Source organism: Schistocerca gregaria, chromosome 2 (genome assembly GCF_023897955.1).
Source record: "Schistocerca gregaria isolate iqSchGreg1 chromosome 2, iqSchGreg1.2, whole genome shotgun sequence".
Lineage (NCBI taxonomy): Eukaryota > Metazoa > Arthropoda > Insecta > Orthoptera > Acrididae > Schistocerca > Schistocerca gregaria.
The window spans coordinates 141,569,117-141,593,333 of record NC_064921.1 but is presented as its reverse complement, the minus strand read 5'-3'; the positions used below and the strand labels follow the sequence as shown (position 1 = coordinate 141,593,333).

Genomic DNA, 24,217 nt, shown 5'->3' with positions numbered 1-24,217 from the left:
ATTTTGTTGTGTGCGTGGGAAATTCGCTCCATAAGCCCAAAGAAAAACAACCACTGATTTGGTTAATAAGGCATATAAATTGTACTTTGATTGTCCTGTTGGTGATGAATATAAAAATTTTGCACCTCATATTGCCTGTGTAACCTGTACTACAACCTTAACCAAGTGATTGAAATGAAAACACCGAGCCATGCCATTTGCTGTTTCGATGGTGTGGTGTGAGCCTAAAGACAATTATTCAGACTGTTACGTCCGTCTTAAAAATATTTCGGGACAGTCAGGCAAAACTAGACATAAAATAAAGTATCCAAATATATCTTCAGTGCATTTGCCTGTGCCCCATAATGAGGGGTTGCCTATTCCTGTCTGTAACTTGAAAGCCACATAACCAGACACCATGTCAAGCGAATCAGAAAGTATTGGACATACAGAAGAGTACTGCCCTCAGTATCATGACACTTCTCCTCAGCTCTTTAATCAAAAGGAATTGAACAATTTGGTTTGCGATCTAAAACTTTTAAAACAGCAAGCTGAACTCTTGGGGTTGAGACAATGGAACCTTCTAGCTCCAGGGACAAAAATTTCCTGTTTCAGATCAAGAGGTGCTTCCTTCGCTCAGTATTTCGATATGCAGAATTCTGTGTGTGTATGTAGAGATGTCAATGGTCTGATGATGCAGCTAGGTGCACAACATAATCCTCAGGAGTGGTGACTCTTTGTTGACTCCAGTAAATCCAGCTTGGAAGCAGTACTACTGCATAATGGCAATGAATTTCCATTGGTACCTTTGGCTTACGCAGTAGACATGGAAGAAACTTATGAAATCATGTCTTTGCCGCTACAGACAATCAAATATAAGGATCACAAATTTTGCCTCCTGTTCATATCAAGTTGGGCCCTATCAAAAACTTCGTAAAAGCTCTGGATAAAGAAGGTGAGGCAAACTTAAAAGAAAAGTTTTCCAAGTGAAGTGAGGCAAAGCTGAAAGAAGGTATATTTGTTGGACCGCTAATAAGAAAATTGCTGAAAAATCCAACCTTTGATACCAAACTCGCAGATATCCAATTAGCTGCTTGGTCTTCTTTTAGAACAATTGTGAATGGTTTTTTGGGTAATAGAAAAGATAAAAACTATGTAACCATCGTGAATGATCTGTTGGACAACTATAAGAACATGGGGTGCAGAATGTCGCTTAAAATATGCTTTTTGCCTTCTCAACTTGATTTCTTCCTGGAAAATTTGGGAGCGGTAAGTGATGAGCATGGTGTATGCTTTCACCAAGACATTCTTACCATGGAACACTGTTACCATGGTTATTGGAATCCTTTGATGATTGGTGACTACTTCTGGGTCTTGTTAGGGAGAGTGATGAAACGGCAAACAAAAGAAGAGCTCTGTCATCACGTTTTTCAAAAACCAAAGATGATTAAAGGTGAAAATATCTTCTGAACTAATCTGGACCTTTTATTGGCATCATGCCCTTATGTACATTCAAAATAGTATTGATTTCAAACGTTCTGAATGTGTATTTTTGTTTGACTTAATTGTGTCAGTTTTCGCCATTACCATTTTTTAAACTGCTGTGTATCTAGGAATGTGACATCATAGAGAAAAACTGATTTCACCACTGTATTCAGCACCCCAAAATTAGGTAAATCCACCCATTTACAAACCAATTGCAGAAAAAAAGTTTAAATTTCTGAACTAGTGTTATTTGAAACTCACAGGGTCCATAATCCCCATTACCTGAATTTCTTTTCCAAACCACATATGTCTCACACCCCTCTCTCGTGTTCCCATGGCTCCATCTTGGGGAACCATCTCCTGTACCAAGCCGCAGAAGCAGCTTCCTCCTCCAGTGTGTACCAGTGACCGCTTCCTCTTGGGCCAACCTCTCCCTGGATCCAAGGACTGACACCAGCCGATGGCAGAAGGAACTGTGGCCTGTGTTGGCAAGGCTGCTTGCTCTTCATCTGTCCCCACACTCACCATGGATGGGCCCTCACAAGAATCCCGATCGCCAAAGGCTGTGGAGGACGAGGAGGAGGAGAATGAGAATGAGGGCAAGGCTACTCTGGTGACAGTGGAGGGGCCACATCCAGCCTCCACCCCCAGCCTCCGTTGATGCAGTCAGACTTTGAACCAATGCTTATTTATGTGGTTCCATTCCCATCGGTTGCAGGCACTGATCCTGGGGCATGACTGGTCCTTCTTCACACCTAACCTTGACACGTATAATGTTTTCATTCAGTGAAACTATAATGGATATTACTGTCACATGCCATAACTACAGCACCTTATTTTTTCCCTTTGTGCAATTTGTGTTTTTCTACAAGAAATGTGCTTCAGTAATGACCATTCATCAGTGTTCTATAGTTATCAGAAATGCTGTCATAACTGTGCTGGCCTCTCTCTGTCAGATTGCAAGATGACTCTTGACACACACACGCGTCAGTTGAACTGCTATTCCTCTTTCTACATGTACATTGATACTGTGCAAATCACACTTAAGTACCTGGCAGATGGTTCATCGAACCACCTGCACAATAATTCTCTATTATTCCAATATCGAAGAGTGTGTGGGAAAAACGAACACCTATATCTTTCCTTGTGAGCTCTTATTTACCTTTTTTCATTATGATGATCATTTCTCCCTATGTAAGTTGGTGTCAAGAAAATATTTTCGCATTTGGAGGACAAAGTTCATGATTGAAATTTCATGGGAAGATTCCGCCACAACAAAAAACGCCTTTTTTTTAAATGATGTCCACCCCAAATTCTGCATCATGTCAGTGTGGCACTCTCTCCCCTGTTTCGCAATAATGCAGAACATGCTGCTCTTCTTTGAACTTTCTGGATGTATATCATTAACCCCGTCTGGTAAGGATCCCAGAATGCGCAGCAGTACTCCGAAAGAGGACAGACTAGAGTAGTGTAGGCAGTCTCCTTAGCAGACCTGTTACATTTTCTAAGTGCTCTGTCAGTAAACTGCAGTCTCTGACTTGCCCTCCCCACAACATTTTGTGTGTGTTCTTTCCAATTTAAATTATTCATAACTGTAATTGCTAGGTATTTAGTTGAATTTATGGCCTTTAGATTTGACTGATTTACCGTGTAACCGAAGTTTAATGGATTCCTTTTAGCATTCATGTAGGTGACTGCATACTTTTCATTACTTAGGATCAATTGCCAAGTTTTTGCACCACACAGGTATCTTTTCTAAATCATTTTTCAGTTTGCTTTGATCTTCTGATGAGTTTACTAGACAATAAATGACAGCATCATTTGCAAACAAGCTAAGATGGCTACTTTCTACAGGTCCCTTACATCACCAACCAGTGCCATGGTGGACCAGAAACATTGCAGTAGCTGTTCAAGATAATCACAGAGGCCTACAACATTTCAAGTGAAATCCTTTGGAAACCAACCTTACCACTTTTAAGCAACTTCATGCTAAGGCTTGCCATTTAATTGAATACAATAACAAGGGATGATGGGAGCACTATGCCTCCTTCCAGAGAATGTATGCCTCCTAATCCCAGGTGTGGGCCAAACAATGTAGTCTTCTGGGCAGCCAAAAATCCAGAACAGTGCCAGGTATCTTTCTTCGTGGTGGTCTTTGTACTGAAATCTTGGCTTTTGCTGAACACCTTGTTACCCACCTTGTGATGGCCTTGATGTCCTCTTCTTATGCGGCTGCTTTCTAGATGTGTAAGTGAAAACGAGTCTCACTCTCCTTTTCGCCTTGGCATGCTGAATTATACACAGTCTCCAGTATAATTGGTCAGTGTTCAGAGATGTGACGGGAGTCGTCATTTGAAGCAAAAAAGTGTAGTAAACATAAGCCCCAAAAAGCATACTTTAAGAGCTATGGACACTAGTTCATTAGAACAGATGTGTTTCATAGTAGCAAAGATGAAAAAGTGCTCATAGCTCTTAAGGTGTGGTTCCTGTCAAATCCCTGAATATTGACCGATCCTCCTGGGACAGCCTGGAGAATGAAGCATTCTGGGGATTGGTTCAAACTGTTGCCTCATCTCATGATATGGCCCTGGGCCATGATTCTATTCACAGTCAGATTATCCAACATCTGACTATTATTCAGCAGTGCCATCTCGTCAGGGTCTTCAGCTGTATTTGGAAACAAATGCTGTAGACATTTTGAAACTGACAGGCTGGGTTGGCTCTGATGCCATGATGAGAGGCATCCGTTTGGAACTGAGGCTGATACATTATTAAAAAATGGGCAGACTGTAGGCAAGTTTCCGAAGTTTGAAATGTCAGCTGAGAAACTGTGGACCATTGAAAATGAAAGCACTTTCACTGCAACCTATTCAAAAGATAAGCTATGGAATCTTCTACAAGACTGGCATAATAGGTAATCTTCCCGAGAAACATCTGGATATCCTCACAAGTCTGGGAAAGCATATCTTTGATCTCCTTGACATAGCCCTCTGTGCGCTATAACCCTTCTTTACTAAGGACATATTGTAGATAAGTGACAGAAGATTGAAAAAATCAACATTTAGAAAAATTACACTTGAGATGCTTTCCAGGCATACCTGTGAAAACCTGACTTGAATTGTGTAGATATTCTTTGTCTGTACTGCCTATAACCAGGATGTCATCAAGGTAGTTGTCAAAATGGGGGCATATATGCTATAATCTATTCTAAACATACCTTGGAAAATAACAGGTGTACTTGTGATCCAGGATAGTAGCCTCTTATACTGGTAAAGGCCAAATGTTTTTATAAGACTAAGATTTTCTTTGACTTTTCGGCTAGTGGGACGATCTCAGTGGTGTGAAGTGAAGCAGTCAAGACTGCTTGAGAGTAACCAAAAATGAAGCATAAATTATATGCAATACCACTGGTAACAATGGATCTGACCAATACACACCTCTAGTACAAGTGAGAGAACAATTGGTATCTCCATTTAAACTTTTTGCCAAAAGTGCACACAAATGTACACTTCTAATACCTACTTTGAAGCTCTGCTGCATAGCTTACCAAGTCTAATTTATGCTGTTACAAAAATTCTGGCAGAGCTGCAACCTTATGCATTTTAGTAGAAATATATTCTGCTAACAAAGCATAAATGTCCAAAAGCAGTAACTGAAGGTTCCAAAAATGGGGCCTGTTTATGCACATAATACAACTGAGGCTGCTGCATAGCAATGTTGCCCTCTCCCATTTCAGGCACTGATGTGACTTGTCTGGTAACATAGTGTTAACAGCTTAATGGTAAATGTCAGTGTCCTCTAGGAAATCATTAAACAGTTGGCAGGCTTGAATAGCTAACATGGCTTGCAGACAGAAGTGAACCTGGGCCAGCAGCCCCTTGATCTTAAATTGGCTGGCTAGTGGGCTTGCATTCCTGCGGACCAGAGGTGCTGTATGGTTTCCCATTCACAACGGCCCTGCCGGATGTAGGTGGAGTGCAGCATATCAATAGTTAGCCATCATCTATCAATATGTCCAGTGAGATAAGATTAAAAACCTCATTGTTGTGTGCCTAAACAAACATACTATAATTATGTGAAGATATGCAATATAGTACTAGATTTAATTCAGTTGATTAGAATCAGAGCCAATGAATTCTTAATGCTGCACTCAAGAAAATTATGATTGGCTGTACATGTCTGAGCAAATTTGAAAGTTAATGTGGCAAAGTTAACTTATCTGAAAAGGCCGTCAAAACTGGTGCAATAGTTCATTTCTATCATGTGATATAATATAGGTTCTCTAATGTGTCAATGATGTTACACAGAGATGTTACACAGAGATGTTACACAAACAATCACAAAACCCATAGAGTATTCCTTTGTAGATTTTAGTCCATGTTTATCACTATCACCTTATGGTTCAGCAGGAAGCTATATTTTAATAGAATTGTTGAAAGATGATTCTGTCAGCATAATTTGAAATATTTACTGTAGGTACACTTTATGAATAAGCTCCTTGTAAGCTCTGGATCTCCTTATGCAATAATAATCGTCAAACATGGAAAATACTCTCTTCATGTGAGTATGCTCCACTTAACTTTCATAATTGAAAGATTTGCTCAGAATAAATTCACCTTGAACTTCAGATTCACCAAATGCCCATGAGAAATTGCAAATTTGACTTAACTTGAAAACAGACAAGAAAATAAATACTTTACAGCTCAAAAAAGAAAAAAGAAAAAAAAAGAGAGGTTATTAGACAATTTTCCCCTGCCAGACATAGCATTTAAAATAAAACAATTTTTGTGGAACATAATTTTTTGTGAAAACAGCATTAACAAACCTTTATTCTCTCTGTAAGTATTTCAGTACTAAAGGAAATCACTCACTGAAAGGATGAAAATAATGAACACTTGCTACTTTTTGGAGTAATCCTTACTTGAACTAGAGTACAAATACACAGAAAAAGGAGACGCATGCATGCATATATGTGCCTGTGCCCTGCATGGCGCCATTTGGATGCACAATTTAGGTAGGTGGGATCGTGTCGGTTAGGGTGGATAAAGGGAGAGAGAAATCGAAGACAGGGAGAGGGGCTGGGTTGGGGAATGGGTGGCTAGCAACTTGGAAGGAGACAACTGGTTCGCCAGCTAGAAATGCGGGATGGTGGAGTGGCAGGTGCACAGGCTAGGCATGTGATGCGTGGGTGTCAGAGCCAATGGGAATTGGTGCACACTAAAGGTTATATGGGAATGTGAATTGGGAGGGGTTGATAGTATGTTGGGTGGAGGGTGTGGGTTACTGGAGATTAATGCGAAGATAGTTATGGGAATGAAGGATGTGTTGCAAAGATAACTACGATCTGGGTCATGAAGCAGCCATTGAAATTTAGCATGTTATGTTCAGCTGCATGTTGTTCCACTGGGTGGTCAGCTTTTGTTATTGGAAACAGTTTGGCAGTGGCTATTCAAATTGGTGGACAGCTGATTGGTATTCATACCAACATAAAAAGCTGTATGGTGTTTGCATTAGAACCAGTTTATAGCATGACTGCTTTCACAGGTGGCGCAACCTCTAGTGGGGTAGCCCATGTCATGACTGGAGTAGGAAATGCTGGATGGGAGGATTTGCAGAGTCTTGCACCAGGTCTTCCACAGGGATATGATCCCTTATGTCAAAGGGCTGGGAGTAGGATTGGTATAGGGATGGACTAGGATGTTGTGTGGGTTGGGTGAGTGCCAGAAGACTGCTTTAGAAGTTAGGAGGGTTGGGAAGGATCTTGGTTAGGATATCCCTCATTTCAGGGCATGATGATATATAATGAAAGCTTTGATGAAGGATATGGTTCAGTTGCTCAAATCCAGGACAATATTGAGAGACTAGGCAGATGCTCCTTTGTAGCTGATTATTGTGGGTGTTGGGAAGATAAGGGATGTTTGAGGATATGGCATGGGAACTCTGTTTGCGGGCTAGGTTTCGAGGATAATGCCCATCTGTGGAAGCCTTTGTGCAACCTTCAGATACGGGGCAAGGTAGTTCTCTACACAGCGGGTATGTCATCCGTGGGTGGCCAAGCTGTATGAAGGGGTGTTCTGATGTGGAAGGGATGGCAGCTGTCAAAATGCTGGTACTGTTGGTGGTTAGTGGGTTTAATGTGGACATTGGTGTGGATGGAGCCATCAGAGTGGTGGAGGTTTGTCCATGTTAAACCCACTAACCACCAACATTACCTGTATTTTGACAGCTGCCATGCCTTCCACACCCAAAAATTCCTCCCATAAAGCCTGTGGATAGCATGTCTTTGGTAATGAGAACTTCCTTGCCTAATATGATGAAAATCACATGAAGCCTTCACTTACAGGCACCACCCTCCCAAACCTAATCCGCAAACAAATTTCCTGTGCCCTTTTCTCACACACTCCTAATCCTCCCACCTTCCCCCAGAATTGGCTACAAAGCAGCACATTCCCCGTATCACCCATTGTGACTCTTCACTGGAGCAACTGAGTCATACTTGAGCCAGAGCTTTGATTATATATGCCCTGAAATGAGGGACATTCTACCCAAGATCCTTCCCACCCCTCCATAAGCGGGGTTCTGTTGCCCATTAACCTACACAACATCCTATTCCATCCCTATGCCACTTCCACTCTCATCCATTTACCACGGGGATCATATCCTTCCTGCACTTCTTACTCCAAGCTTGTCACGGGCTTATCCTACCCCTTCATAGGCCAGGACAACTGTGGAAGTAGCCGTGTCAGATACCAACTCTGCTGAAAACATTGCACAGCTTTTTATGTCAGTGTGACTACTAACCAACTGTCCACCAGAATGAATGGCCACCACCAAACTGTTGCCGATAATAAAGTTGACCATCTGGTGGCGCAAATGCACCTGAACACAACATGCTTAATTTTAATAGGTGCTTCACAACCCAGGCCATTTGTGTCCTTCCCTCCACTACCAGCTCATCTGAACAACATAGATGAGAACTATAATTACAACACATCCTTTGCTTCTGTAATCATTCAAGCCTTCATCCTCTGTAACCCATTGTTCCCACATGCTACACTAAACTATTTCCCCTTCCTCCAGCCTGTCACCATCTCCCAATTTGCATCCCGACATCAGCTTCAGCATTGGCTCCGATACCGACACGTCACTTGCTTAGCCCAGGCTCCTGGCACCCCTCTCTCTTGGTAAACAGGCTGCCCCTGCTTTGTCCTCCCAATCTATCCCGCCCAATGCAACCCCCACCCAAACCAGTCCACATGCTGGAGAGAGGGGGGGGGGGGGGGGGGAGAGAGAGAGAGAGAGAGAGAGAGAGAGAGAGAGAGAGAGAGAGAGAGAGAGAGAATGTGTGTGTCGCCAACTCAACACCTCTGCTTTTTAATGAGGGGTCTCCTTTACTCCTAAAATATTTACATTCTATCAGAACTTTATTGTGTATATGTGCGTGATATGTCTTCAAATTAGCACGTCTTCAGTAATGTAACTATCTTGAAAATCATTTACGGATGCTAGCTGTCACTATGTATTATGACATAGCTTTGCAGAGTGCACTCCATGACATATTATCACTACTTGTAACACTACAGGTAAAACATCATGTTGTTAAGTGGATGGCTGTGTGTGTAATCATCTGTTTTCGTGTGGTATCGTGAACTATACTTAATGTTTTTCTTTTTTTCTCTTTGTATAATAGAACAAGAAGGATGTAGTGGTGTTGTCATGAAGGAGATAATGTAATGCGTAGGAGATATTACTCGTATAGAATTTATAATTATGTAATGCGTAGGAGATATTACTCATATAGAATTTATAATTAGATATTTATTATAAGAAATATGATATCTCTGTTTAATATTCTGTATTGCTTCTGATAAGCTGTAGTATATGAAATAAAAAAAAAAACTTGTAATGATAAGTATTCTTTGCACTTTGTTTCAGATCGTTCATACCTTCGAATCACTGAGCAGGAGTTTGTCACCTTGCCATTTGATGTAAGCGAACTTAAGTAGCAAATACAAGTACTTTAAAGATTCCTCTTGATTATCAGTATGTTAACTCATTGTTTTGTGTGATTTTAGAAACACTAATGTTAAGTCTAAACAGCATGTTTTACTGGATAAATTGAAAGTGGCATGTACACATTTATTAATGTTGTGATGAAAGGAAAAAGTTTTAGTATTCACTGTAGATTGTTATTCCTAGATATGTTATGAAATATTTTTGTTTTTATATAATGTTCATTGCAGTTACAAAGTAAAGCTCTATCCTGAAGGAAAAAAAAAAAACATACCATTCATAACTAAAACTGTGTTGTTCAGACCTTATAATTTACAACAGGTTATGGGCCCAGACCACATCTAAAGAACAAAATAGTTCTTTTTAGAAAAAAATTGATTCAATCCAGTGTGTGCTGACAGAAGAATTTTTTGTTAAAACTATTTGTTCAGTAAGAACATAGCTACAATTGGAGGTGAATATTGATAAACTTGAAGCAAATGGGCAAAATGTAATTGGCACATGTCTATGGTGCTCCATTCATATGGTCTCAGACAGTGTTATTGGTATGTGCAAACCTGTTGTGTTGCCTCAGGATTCTACTGTTGAACAGAAGGCAGCATATGCAGAACAGCAAAATAATTATGCGAAAGCAGCAAGGCTTGTGGCAAGTGTGCTAAGCAAACCAGTTGGTGAACTGGTGTAGATGTGCAAAAATGCTAAAGAAATATGGAATAAACTACATGCCCGATTTAAACATAGCAGCATTCAATGTTTGAACATGTTAATTGAAAACTTGTTTTGGATCAAACGCAATGAAAGAGAAGCACACATGTGATTAAGCTGCAGAAGTTATTTGTAGATCTAAATGATTTAATGAAACATGAAGAGAACAAATTGTCTAAAAGAATATTAAATGGTTGAATTATATTTATGCTTGGAAAGGAATATGATAATTTTAAAGATCTCTGGGAGACAGTGCCAGCGGAAAATCAGAGTTTCTACTTACTTATCAAAAAACTGTGTACCATTGAATTGCATGAACAAAATGCAATGGACATAATTGCATTTGTTCATTTCTATGATGTTGGAAGAGCGAGCAGAACAAAAATTTCCATGCAGTAAATGTGAACTACTAGGTCACTGGGCAGAGGGGTGGGCAGCGGGGTGTCCACTGGATGCTCTTGATGCATGCGGTGAGAACAGAAGGTGGGTTGTAACACTATATTTACTTCATGCGCCATGGGTTTGCGTAGTAGAAATTGCATTGACGTAAATAAATGGTATTTTGATAGGTGCTATGAAGCATATCGCTTGGAATAATCAGTACTTCATTTTGTGCAGTGAATTTGATGTTCCTGAAGTGGTTTTGTTGGGAAAGCAAGGTAAAATGTGTGAATGTGATCAAGGTACAGTCTTTATCGAAATAAGACAAAAAAATAAATGGTACAATGCTAGAATGGAAAATGTTTCATATGATCAAAGTACTCATTTCTTCTCTGCCAGAGCAGCTGCTTGTAACAGCTACAATATAATGTTTGGCAGCAAAAGTGTTAGGATTCAGGAAAGAGCCATTGGCAGCATCATCATGACAGGCTATGTGAAAAATGAGCTGTATGTGTTGAAAGTGTGTTGTTTGGCCAGCAAAAAGTAATCAAGTGAACTTAGTGATATCATCTGAAACATTACAAATGTACCATGAAAGAGTTGGTCATCAGAATAAACAAAACATCAAGAACACCTCGGAGAAACTTAAAATACACTCCTGGAAATGGAAAAAAGAACACATTGACACCGGTGTGTCAGACCCACCATACTTGCTCTGGACACTGCGATAGGGCTGTACAAGCAATGATCACACGCACGGCACAGCGGACACACCAGGAACCGCGGTGTTGGCCGTCGAATGGCGCTAGCTGCGCAGCATTTGTGCACCGCCGCCGTCAGTGTCAGCCAGTTTGCCGTGGCATACGCAGCTCCATCGCAGTCTTTAACACTTGTAGCATGCCGTGACAGCGTGGACGTGAACCGTATGTGCAGTTGACGGACTTTGAGTGAGGGCGTATAGTGGGCATGCGGGAGGCCGGGTGGACGTACCGCAGAATTGCTCAACACGTGGGGCGTGAGGTCTCCACAGTGCATCGATGTTGTCGCCAGTGGTCGGCGGAAGGTGCATGTGCCCGTCGACCTGGGACCGGACCGCAGCGACGCACGGATGCACGCCAAGACCGTAGAATCCTACGCAGTGCCGTAGGGGACCGCACCGCCACTTCCCAGCAAATTAGGGACACTGTTGCTCCTGGGGTATCGGCGAAGACCATTCGCAACCCTCTCCATGAAGCTGGGCTACGGTCCCGCACACCGTTAGGCCGTCTTCCGCTCACGCCCCAACATCGTGCAGCCCGCCTCCAGTGGTGTCGCGACAGGCGTGAATGGAGGGACGAATGGAGACGTGTCATCTTCAGCGATGAGAGTCGCTTCTGCCTTGGTGCCAATGATGGTCGTATGCGTGTTTGGCGCCGTGCAGGTGAACGCCACAATCAGGACGAGGCACACAAGGCCAACACCCGGCATCATGGTGTGGGGGAGCGATCTCCTACACTGGCCGTACACCTCTGGTCATCGTTGAGGGGACACTGAATAGTGCACGGTACATCCAAACCATCATCGAACCCATCGTTCTACCATTCCTAGACCGGCAAGGGAACTTGCTGTTCCAACAGGACAATGCACGTCCGCATGTATCCCGTGCCACCCAACGTGCTCTAGAAGGTGTAAGTCAACTACCCTGGCCAGCAAGATCTCCGGATCTGTCCCCCATTGAGCATGTTTGGGACTGGATGAAGCGTTGTCTCACACAGTCCGCACGTCCAGCACGAACGCTGGTCCAACTGAGGCGCCAGGTGGAAATGGCATGGCAAGCCGTTCCACAGGACTACATCTAGCATCTCTACGATCGTCTCCATGGGAGAATAGCAGCCTGCATTGCTGCAAAAGGTGGATATACACTGTACTAGTGCCGACATTGTGCATGCTATGTTGCCTGTGTGTATGTGCCTGTGGTTCTGTCAGTGTGATCATGTTATGTATCTGACCCCAGGAATGTGTCAAAGTTTCCCCTTCCTGGGACAATGAATTCACGGTGTTCTTATTTCAATTTCCAGGAGTGTAATTGCAGAAGGTTGTAAGAATGAATTTTGTGATGGTTGTGCATTAGGAAAGATGCATAGACATAGACTACCATTCAGACAATGAGCAAATCGCTCCACAGCTGCTGGTGAATTAATCCATGTAGATATCAATGGATCAAAGAGTATATAATCATTTGGAGGTGCTTGATATTATATAAGTTTTACAGACAATTTCAGTAAATTTTACTGAAGCACAAAAACGAAGTGTACAGCATGCTTAACAATTCTAAAAAGAAGCTCGTGAAACCAAAGGCCATGCTGTTAAACAGTTCTGATGTGATCGAGGTAAAGAATTTACTAGCAACAGACTTAAGGAATTGCTCATAGATAAGGGAACAGAATTACTGATTCCTCCACCCTATACTCCTGAACAAAGTTGTTTGTCTGAAAGTGAAAATGGAACTGTTGAAGCTGCATGTTCATTGCTGAACGCAAGCAAACTACTAAGAGGATTATGGGCAGAAGCTTGCAATACAGCAGTTTATATTTTAAGTCGAACTGGAAGGTCTTTGGTTCCAGACAAATTTCATGAATGTGTTTTTTGGAAGATGGGGCTAGAAATTGTGTACAGTTTTTATCACTTGTCATAATTTAGTAGAGGCAAAAAAAGTGACAGTTGTAAAATTTGTATCCCATACTTCAGCTGACCCACGTCAGTCAACTGAAGAATAGGATACTAGTGCTAATGAAGGTGAAACAAATTATGTTCTGCTAGGGGTATTACATTTGTAGTTCAGCTGAGACACAGGACATCAGTGTTACATATATTGGTTTTTGCATCGGCACTAGCACTAGTAGCCTATTCTTCAGTTGAACTACATAGGTCAACTGAAGAATAGGATACTAGGATTCAAAAAAGAGATATATCTAAAATTGTATTTAAAATTTGGATGTATGTGATGTATGTCCAACATATGTGTTCTCTGTCCTGCATTCCTTTGTTTCTGAACATTCATCTGTGTTGTTGTTGTTGTTGTTGTTGTTGTTGTGGTGGTGGTGGTGGTGGTGGTGGTGGTGGTGGTGGTCTTCAGTCCTGAGACTGGTTTGATGCAGCTCTCCATGCTACTCTATTCTGTGCAAGTTTCTTCATCTCCCAGTACTTACTGCAACCTACATCCTTCTGAATCTGCTAAATGTATTCATCTCTTGGTCTCCCTGTACGATTTTTAACCTCCATGCTGCCCTCCAATGCTAAATTTGTGATCCCTTGATGCTTCAGAACATGTCTTACCAACCAGTCCCTTCTTCTTGTCAAGTTATGCCACAAACTCCTCTTCTCCCCTATTCTATTCAATACCTCCTCATTAGTTACGTGATCTACCCATCTAATCTTCAGCATTCTTCTGTAGCACCACATTTCCAAAGCTTCTATTCTCTTCCTGTCTAAACTATTTATCGTCCATGTTACACTTCCATTCATGACTGCACTCCATACAAATACTTTCAGAAACGACTTCGTGACATTTAAATCTATACTCGATGTTAACAAATTTTTCTACTTCAGAAACGCTTTCCTTGCCATTGCCAGTCTACATTTTATATCCTCTCTACTTCAACCATCAGTTATTTTGCACCCCAAATAGCAAAACTCATCTACTACTTTAAGCATCTCATTTTCTAATCTAATTCCCTCAGCATCACTCGACTTAATTCGACTACATTCCATTATCCTCGTTTTGATTTTGTTGATGTTCATCTTATATCCTCCTTTCAAGGCCCTGTCCATTCTGTTCAAATGCTCTTCCAAGTCCTTTGCTGTCTCCGACAGAATTACAATGTCATCGGCGAACCTCAAAGTTTTTATTTCTTCTCCATGAATTTTAATACCTACTCTGAATTTTTCTTTTGTTTCATTTACTGCTTGCTCAATATTCAGATTGAATAACATCGGGGAGAGGCTACAACCCTGTCTAACTCCCTTCCCAACCACTTCTTCCCTTTCATACCCCTTGACTCTTATAACTGCCATCTCGTATCTTTACAAATTGTAAATAGTCTTGCGCTCCCTGTATTTTACCCCTGCCTTCTTTAGAATTTGAAAGAGAGTATTAAAGTCCACATTGTCAAAAGCTTTCTCTAAGTCTACAAATGCTAGAAATGAAGTTTTGTCTTTCCATAATCTTTCTTCTAAGATAAGGCGTAAGGTCAGTATTGCCTCGCGTGTTCCAACATTTCTACAGAATCCCAACTGATCTTCCCCGAAGTGGACTTTTACCAGTTTTTCCATTTGTCTGTAAAGAATTCGTGTTAGTATTTTGCAGCCGTGACTTATTAAACTGATAGTTCGGTGATTTTCTCATCTGTCAACACCTGCTTTCTTTGGGATTGGAATTATTATATTCTTCTTGAAGTCTGAGGGTATTTCGCCTGTCTCATACATCTTGCTCACCAGATGGTAGAGTTTAGTCAGAACTGTCTCTCCCAAGGCTGTCAGTAGTTCTAATGGAATGTTGTCTACTCCGGGGGCCTTGCTTCAACTCAGGTCTTTCAGTGCTCTGTCAAACTCTTTACGCAGTATCATATCTCCCATTTCATCTTCATTTACGTCCTCTTCCATTTCCCTAATACTGTCCTCAAGTACATCGCCCTTGTATAGAGCCTCTATATACTCCTTCCACATTTTTGCTTTCCCTTCTTTGCTTGGAACTGGTATTCCATCTCAGTTCTTGGTATTCATACAAATGGTTCTCTTTTCTCCAAAGGTCTCTCTAATTTTCCTGTAGGCTGTATCTATCTTACCCCTAGTGAGATAAGCCTCTACATCCTTACATTTGTCTTCTAGCCATCCCTGCTTAGCCATTTTGCACTTCTCGTTGATTTCATTTTTGAGACATTTGTATTCCTTTTTGCCTTCTTCATTTACTGCATTTTTATATTTTCTCCTTTCATCAGTTACATTCAATATTTCTTCTGTTACCCAAGGGTGTCTACCATCCCTCGTCTTTTTACCTACTTGATCGTCTGCTGCCTTTCTACTTCATCCCTCAGAGCTACCCATTCTTTTTCTATTGTATTTCTTTCCCCCAGTCCTGTCAATTGTTCCTCTCTACAACTTCTGGTTTAGTCAGTTTATCAAGGTCCCATCTCCTTAAATTCCCCCTTTTTTGCAGTTTGTTCAGTTTTAATCTACAGTTCATAACCAATAGATTGTGGTCAGAGTCCACATCTGCCCCTGGAAATGTCTTACCAATTTAAAATCTGGTTCCTAAATCTCTGCCTTACCATTATATAATCTATCTGATACCTTTTAGTATCTCCAGGGTTCTTCCATGTATCCAACCTTCTTTCATGAGTCTCGAACCAAGTGTTAGCTATGATTAATTTACTGTATTTACTCGAATCGAACCCTCACTCGAATCTTAGCCGCACCTGAAATTTGTGACTTAAAATTTAAGGGGAGAGAAAAGTTTTAGGCCACACCTCCAAATCGAAACACAGTTGGTCCATTGTAATATGAGACACAATTTAGGTCAAATGAATGACGATACAGCTACAGTAGTTTGGTTCGAGTCGTAAGCTTAGCAGTTAAGCTTTACCAGGTAGCCATTGCTATGCGTCATGTGCTCCGTCCGTATTTATACGGGTACCCTTCCTTTTTCACGTGCTTCATCTGGTTTAAATTGATTGCTTATTTTTCTTTGATCTCATAAGTGCCGTTCTCTTTCTTATAGGTGGTTACGTCACTCTAAGCTGAAAATGCGTTACTGTACTGTGTCATGCATTGTTAAGCCTGTCTCGCCGCTCGCGGCATGGCTTACTTTTGTGTGCGTTACTGCCGCATACAATTCTCTCTCTCTCTCTCTCTCTCTCTCTCTCTCTCTCTCTCTCTCTCTTTTTTTTTTTTTTTTTTTTTTTTTTTTTTTTTTTTTTTTTTTTAAAAAAAAGAGGGGAATCATCTCATTAGCGAAACAATGGCAAGAGACTGCTATTTGTTGTTACTTACACTGCTGCTTTCTTTGATAATGGTCAACAAGAACCAAATAATAGACTGCGTATGATAGAAGATGTTCTGAACGAGAGATTAGCAAAAATTTTTCTCCGTTTAAAAATCTTTTTCAGACGCCTCTTTAGTATATTACATTCTGCACAAAAATTAGAGTCATCTTAGATTTATAAATCAAGTCAATTATCGTGCTTCATTTGTGACTGTATCACTATTAGGCATAAGAATAATACAAATATAAACATGAATGATATGTATATTTTTTCACCTTTGCTGTTGTCTCATTCTAGTTTCGTAGTTTATTAGGGAGACAGAATTTAAATGAGATAGGAGCAAACACAAAAGAATACATGGCAAAATGTTTGTATTCATATTATTCTTATGGTGAAGAGAATACTGCATGTGATTCACAATTCATAAAAGTTCCCATTAGCAACCATCTTTTCTCACAGGTAGGAAAAAATTCAGAACGTAGAGTTGGCCATATTGACAAACGTCCCAAACAGTCTTGCCAGTCGTTTTTTCGTAGTACATTGAAATGCTGCGATATTTGAAGATGAACAATACAGAATTTGTATTTACTTCTTTGGAGAATGTATGAAAATGCTATGGTCAGGCCAGAGAAAAAGAGCTCGTCTTTCCCCTTTTTTTTTTAATTGTTTACTGGCGCAGAGGTTTTGGCGCCAGTATTTATCTTTGTGCGTGCAAAGCATTCCTGTGTAGCGCTACATATATTCGACGGCAGAAGTTAGTTGTGGCGGCACCTGCCAACATTTTTCACAACTTCCGCTTACTTTGCACTCGATTCTAAGCCGCAGGCGGTTTTTTGGATTACAAAAACCAGAAAAAAAGTGTGGCTTAGGTTCGAGTAAATACGGTATGCTCTGTGAAAAATTATACCAGACGGCTTCCTCTTTCATTGCTTACCCCTTATCCATATTCACCTACTATATTTCTCCCTTTTCTTACTCACGAATTCCAGTCACCCCTGACTATTAAATTTTCGTCTCCCTTCATTATCTGAAAAATTTCTCTTATCTCATCATACATTTCATCAATTTCTTCATGATCTGCAGAGCTAGTTGGCACATAAACTTGAACTACGGTGGTAGACGTGGCCTTTGTATCTATCTTGGCCACAATAATGCGTTCACTATGCTGTTTGTAGTAGCTTACCCGCACTCCTATTTTTTTATTCATTATTAAACCTACTCGTGCATTACCCCTATTTGATTTTGTATTTATAACCCTGTATTCACCTGACCAAAAGTCTTGTTCCTCCTGCCACCAAACTTCACTAATTCCCACTATATCTAACATTAACCTATCCATTTCAGTTTTTAAATTTTCTAACCTGCCTGCCCGATTAAGGGATCTGACATTCCACACTCCGATCCGTAGAACGCCAGTTTTTTCTCTCCTCATAGCGGTGTCCTCCTGAGTAGTCCCTGCCCGTAGATCCAAATGGTGGACTATTTTACCTCTGGAATATTTTACCCAATAGGATGCCATCATTATTTAACCATACAGTAAAGCTGCATGCCCTCGGGAAAAATTACAGCTGTAGTTTCCCCTTGCTTTCAGCCATTCACAGTACCAGCACAGCAAGGCCGTTTTGGTTAGTGTTACAAGGCCAGATCAGTCAATCATCCAGACTGTTGCCCCTGGAACTACTGAAAAGGCTGCTGCCCCTCTTCAGGCTCCACACTTTTGTCTGGCCTCTCAACAGATACTCCTCCATTGTTGTTGCACCTACTGTACGGCTATCTGTATCGCTGAGGCACGCAAGCCTCCCCACCAATGGCAAGGTCCATGGTTCATCTATGTCATTATATCTGTGCAATACATCATATATGGTGACATCATTGGTCACAGCCATCAGGTTGTATCCCATTCTTCATTATTCCAGAAAACTTGATCACCTCAGAATTTTTTGTACAGGTTGCCATGCTCACATAAACAAACATTTTTGTTCAATGTTTGATGGTAAGGCTGTTTTTGGTCATCTTGTTGGGTATGTCAGTGACAAAGATGGATGTAGAGTCTGGACTCCAGTTGAAACATATGACCCCCCTACAGGTTGGGGGTAAGAATAGGCCCGCGGTATTCCTGCCTGTCGTAAGAGGCGACTAGGAGTCTCAACTGTTTTGGCCTTTAATTTGATAGTCCCCTAAGGGGTTTGACCACTTCATTTCAAAATTTTTCGTTAGTGCGTACCATTTGGGGAAGTACGCCTTACGTAGTACATTCTATATCCATCTTGCCTAAGATCTGGCACTTACGATATTGTCATGGAGTTGGACTTACACCGGGCTTCTGGCCACATCAGCTGCAGTGTGTTCTGGGTAGCATCCATCTTTGCCCTTGTGATGTACATGGATATTCAACACCCGGCATCCAGCGCAGTAGCCAGTCCGTTGTGGTGGGGTCGTCATGTACCCTCTTGGTGGTAGCCACCTGACTACACAGGGATCGCACTGCTGATGCCTGAGCTGCTACCTCCCCCTGTATGCCAAGGAGTAGATGCCTATCCCTCTGGGGCATCAGGACTCCCGGCAAAGGCCATCCTGTCAGGTGATCTTTGCTGTGGGTGGGTGGCGCCTGTGGGGAAAGCCCCTGTTCGGAGTTGGTGGCATCAGGGCAGATGACCCGCAATGAAGCGTGGTGCATCATCTCTCGCTGGTGGGCCTCCACCAGCAGTCTCTAAGCGATTGAGGTCTAACCTCAATGGCAAGAAATATGATCCGAGATCATTTCCCTCCCTGGCCACTCCATGGGGGGAACATATGGCTAAAGACGGCAGTGCAGATTATGTACCCTGGTTCCTCATCTGTACTCAAGTTGATGGTGAATCATTTATGCCGACGAAGTCTCAGCTTGTTGTGGAGCATGTAGAGGACAAGTTCGGGGAGGTGGAGGGCTTGTCAAAAATGCGCTCTGGTTCAGGTCTAATCAAAACAGCACCCTCTCTCCAGTCACGGCAGTTGCTCGCTTGTGACAAGTTGGGGGGATGTTTCAGTTACCATCACGCCCCATAAGAGTCTAGACATAGTCCAGGGTATTATATTCCACAGGGATCTTCTTCTGCAGTCAGATGATGAACTACACGCCAACCTAGAACAACGAGGTGTTCACTTCGTCTGGCACGTCCATCGGGGTCCGAGGGATAATCAGGTAGCCACCAGTGCCTTCATCTTGGCCTTGGAGGATGATGTCTTACCCAAAAAGGTCAATGTGATGGTTTACCGCTGTGATGTGAAGCCGTATATCCCTCCTCCGATGCAGTGTTTTAAATGATGGAAGTTTGGGCATATGTCATCCTGATGTACTTCCAGCATCACGTGTCAAGATTGTGTACGTCCTTTGCATCCCAATACTCCATGTGCCCCGCCTCCCATATGTGTTAACTGCGGAGAACACCATTCCCCCTGCTCGCTGGACTGCCGGGTATTCCAGAAAGGATGGATCATGGAATATAAGACCCTGGACTGCCTGACCTACACTGAGGCCAAGCAGAAATATGAGAGGCTACATCCTGTGCCAATGATGTCACCCTACGCCGCTGCTGCAACAACGGTTCTCCCATCTCCTGTGTCGTGACATACGGTTGGCTCTATGATTCATCAGAATCCGCCGGCCCCCTTCATTGTGGAGGGCCCTTCACTCCCAGTTCCTCGTGCTCCATCTACTTCAGGAGCAACACCCCGCCAACCATCGGGGACATCATTTCCCACTTCCCAGCCGGAGAAGCGTAAGACCTTCAGCTCCTCTCACCAGGACGGGGTCCCTTGGGGACCTCCCTTCGCAAGTTCTGACCAGTGGAAAAGCAGACACCTGTAAGTGGCTGAAACAACCACCGTTCGCAGGTTGTATGGCTTCACGGTCGTCGTCCGTCCCTGAGAGTGACCCAGTCAAGCTCTCCCAGCCAGAACCACCGCAGGCACAACGCGAGAAGCAGAAGCAGAAAAAGAAAAAGGTTCCCAAGAATCCCGACATTGCAGTGGCACCCATCCCACCGTTTCGTACGATCTCAGTGTCTGTGGATGAGATTGAGATTCTGGCGTCTGCTGAAGACCTGGATCTCACCGGACCCTCGGACACAATGGATGTCACTCCTGCGGGTACTGAACCGGTGGCAGCAAGTGACCCAGCGGCATAATCTGCCTCCCCAGTCCCTTCACACTTTTCTCAGCCATGGACAATGTCACCCTCCAGTGGAACTGCGGCCGTTTCTTCCACCATCTTGCTGAGCTCCAACAACTTCTCAGCCTTCACCCTTTCTTCTGCATTGCTCTTCAAGAAACTTGGTTTCCAGCTATGCGAACCCCTGCCCTCCGTGGCTATTGGGGTTATTATAAGATCCGGGCAGCTTATGAAAGGATATCTAGTGGCATCTGCATCTATGTCCTTAACTCTCTTCACAGCGAGTCTGTCCCTCTACAAACACCTTTAGAGGCTGTCGCTGTTCGGGTGTGGACACACAGGCTGTTACTGTCTGCAGTCTCTATCTTCCACCAGATGGCGATGTCCCACAGCATGGCCTGGCTGCACTGATAGCCCAATTGCAGCCACCTTTCCTGTTACTCGGCAACTTCAATGCCCATAACCCTCTATGGAGTGGGTCAGTGGCAACAGGTCGAGGCGCTGCCATTGATCATGTATTGACATAGCTCGACCTTTCCATTTTAAATGATGGTGCCTTCACACATTTCAGTGTGGTGCGTGGCACGTACTCAGCCATCGACCTTTCGATTTGCAGCCCTAGCCTCTTACTGTCTGTCCAGTGGAGTGTGCATGACGACCTATGTGGTAGTGACCACTTTCTGATCTTTCTGTCACTGCCACAGTGTCACTCTGCTGGGCGCCCTTGCAGATGGGCTATGAATTAGGCTGACTGGGACTTGTTCTCCTCCATGGCTGCTATTGCGCCTCTTTCTAATGAAGCCATTGAAAGCGGTGGTTCACTCAGTCACCACCAGCATTGTTACTGCCGCAGAATCTGCCATTCCCGGTTCTTCTGAGTCTCCTCGTCAGAGGACTGTGCCGTGGTGTTCGCCTGTGATCGCCGAGGCGATTAAAGATCGCCGGTGGGCGCTCCAGCGTCACAAGCAACATTCCTCAATAGAACACCTCATCGCCTTTAAACGGCTGCTTGCACGAGCCTACTGCCTTATTCACCAACACAAGCAGGAGTGCTGGGATAAGTTTTCCTAGTGGATTGGAGAAGACTTTTAGCAGGGCTAGAATTAGGCTTTGCTCTTTTGCAGACTCCACAGTCATTCGCCATCCTCTCAACATCCTTGTATAAGGAAGACCAAACCACATGGCGCCTAATATTAGTGATAGTTTTGTGGACGCTCAGATACCCCCAAACACCATATGATGAAAGTACCGTAACACAGGCTGGACGAGCTGATAGGGCAAACAGATCCTAAAACCACCTGACTTTGCCCCAGCACGACAAACTAGGCCTTTATGGATGAGATGACCAACCACCTGTTCACCATTCAATAGCTTACCCTTAATGGCCGTAATCTTGGGATCACTGTCCGTCTTTGCCTGAGGTCCCCGAAAAGTTCTGGAACTTCAGATAATATCCTGCCTACACAATCCCCTGGACTGAATACTTTCAGGCTGCTGAACCCCAAAACTCAGACATCTGAATCAAGACATCGGCAACCTGATTGTAGTTGCCATGGATATGTTGCACCTTGTATTGGAAAGCTGACATTCGGACAGCCCAGCAAGCTATACGACCTGTCTTACGTGGGTGTGCCAGCACCCACCTGAGGGCTTGATTGTTAGTTTCAAGCAAGAATTTGTGGTGCTCAAGATAAAAGCTAAACTTCTCTAAAGCGATAAGCACCCCTAGCACCTCCCATTCTTAGACATAATACTTAAGTGCTGACAGATAACCTTTTAGATGCATAGGCCACTGGTCTATGATCCCTTTCCTGTTCCTGTAGGGGGACTGCCGTTACTTCACAAGTAGATGCATCTGTTTGGACCACAAAGGGAAACTCGAATTTTGGTATAGCCAGGATGGGTGGGTTACTGGCAACATGCTTAATAGCTTCGAAGGATGCCTGGTGAGTTTGGTTCCAACAGAAATTAACTCCTTTCCTGGGTAATTCTTTAAGAGGGGTGGCCAGTTGTGCAAATTTAAAAATGCACAAAGTTGTGCTGTCTGTGACAATATTATTTATTCTACTACCAGTTTCGATCTGAAACTATCATTGACAGCAGCTCTACCATATACATAAGTCAAAGTGACTTTTGTATGTTGTACAGCTGCTGTTGGTGATGTTTTAAGACCAAAACCAGTAGCAGAATAAATAACATTATCACAGACAGAACAGCGTTACACGTTTTGTAAAATTCATACATGCAGTTTACAAGTGGCTAAACAAGATGTTCAGTTATGCTAAGTTAGTCACATATTTGTGGAAATAGTTGGCCATCCCAATGTTCATTTACAGGAGGGGGAAATTTTTGGAGATCTTTCATATGCTCCTGATTGATGCTAACCCCTTCGGCAGAGACTAAATGGACTAAAAAGGAAATCTACCAGTGCGTCAAGTTGACCTTAGCAGGTTTCATGGTCAATCCTCCTTCGCTAAATCTCTCTAACAGTGCTTCCAAATGCTACAAGTGCTCCTCAAAGGTGGGGCTATAGATAACATCGTCATCCAAGCAGTTATATATAAACTTAAATTTTAAGTCGCCAAGCACTGGATCCAATCACCTAGATAAAACAGCCACTCCTGTTGACAGGCTGAAAGGAACTTTGTTAAATTCAAAGAGATTCCAATCCGTACAAAATGCAGTAATGTGTTTGGACTCCTGTGACAGCAGAATTTGGTAATAGGCTTAGTTCAGGTCCAAAATGGTGAAATATTTTGCTCCAGAGACCCATGGGCAGAATGATGGATATCACGTAAAGGTATAGACTCCAGTATAACCTTTTCTTTCACCAACCTGTAATCAACTACCAGTCACAACTCTCCCTTACTACCCTTGGGTACCAAGAACATAGGTGATGTGTAGGAGGAAGTAGAAGGTCTTATAACCACTGCACACAACATACCATCTATGAGGGCACACAGGCTCTTCCATCTTGACGAGGGTTAAAAAAGGAGGGGGGGGGGGGGGGGGTACGTGATAAACTGTCGGGAGATAGTGGAACTGGAACATTATAAATCACCCTGATTTTGTACTGGATTTTATTGGTCATGCCAAGCCTATTGGTGAGCACTTTCAGAAACTTATTGACACTCACAACAAGTGATCCCTTTGTTGTGGCTCCAAATGACTCCATTCATAACACCTTAGCAGGCAAAACAGAACATACAAGCAATGAGATTCTATGTGAGCTTAAACCAATTTGTTATCCAGGACAAAATTTAAAATAAATAGTGTGTTGTAGACCATCAAACATTAATAAAGTGTGGTATACAAAATCACAGCCCAAGATTAAATTAACAGACAAATTCTTAACTACTAACAACTTAACTGGCCAGGAAAAGTTCTCAATACTAAAACTAACCACAAACTCACCCACTAAAAGCAGCTGACGGCCGCTAGCAGGTTGACATTTCCGAGAAGAAGCTCATAAAGGAGAAAACTT

General features: G+C 42.6%; 1 protein-coding gene across 1 annotated transcript in view; it reads left to right on the top strand.

Moving 5' to 3' along the window:
• Positions 1-24,217, top strand: part of LOC126336527 (ER membrane protein complex subunit 5) — a 57,854-nt gene that overhangs the window by 22,791 nt on the left and 10,846 nt on the right. The window contains exon 2 of the mRNA XM_050000322.1: positions 9,400-9,452. Coding sequence (XP_049856279.1) covers positions 9,400-9,452 — 53 coding nt within the window. The remainder of the gene's footprint in view (positions 1-9,399; positions 9,453-24,217) is intronic.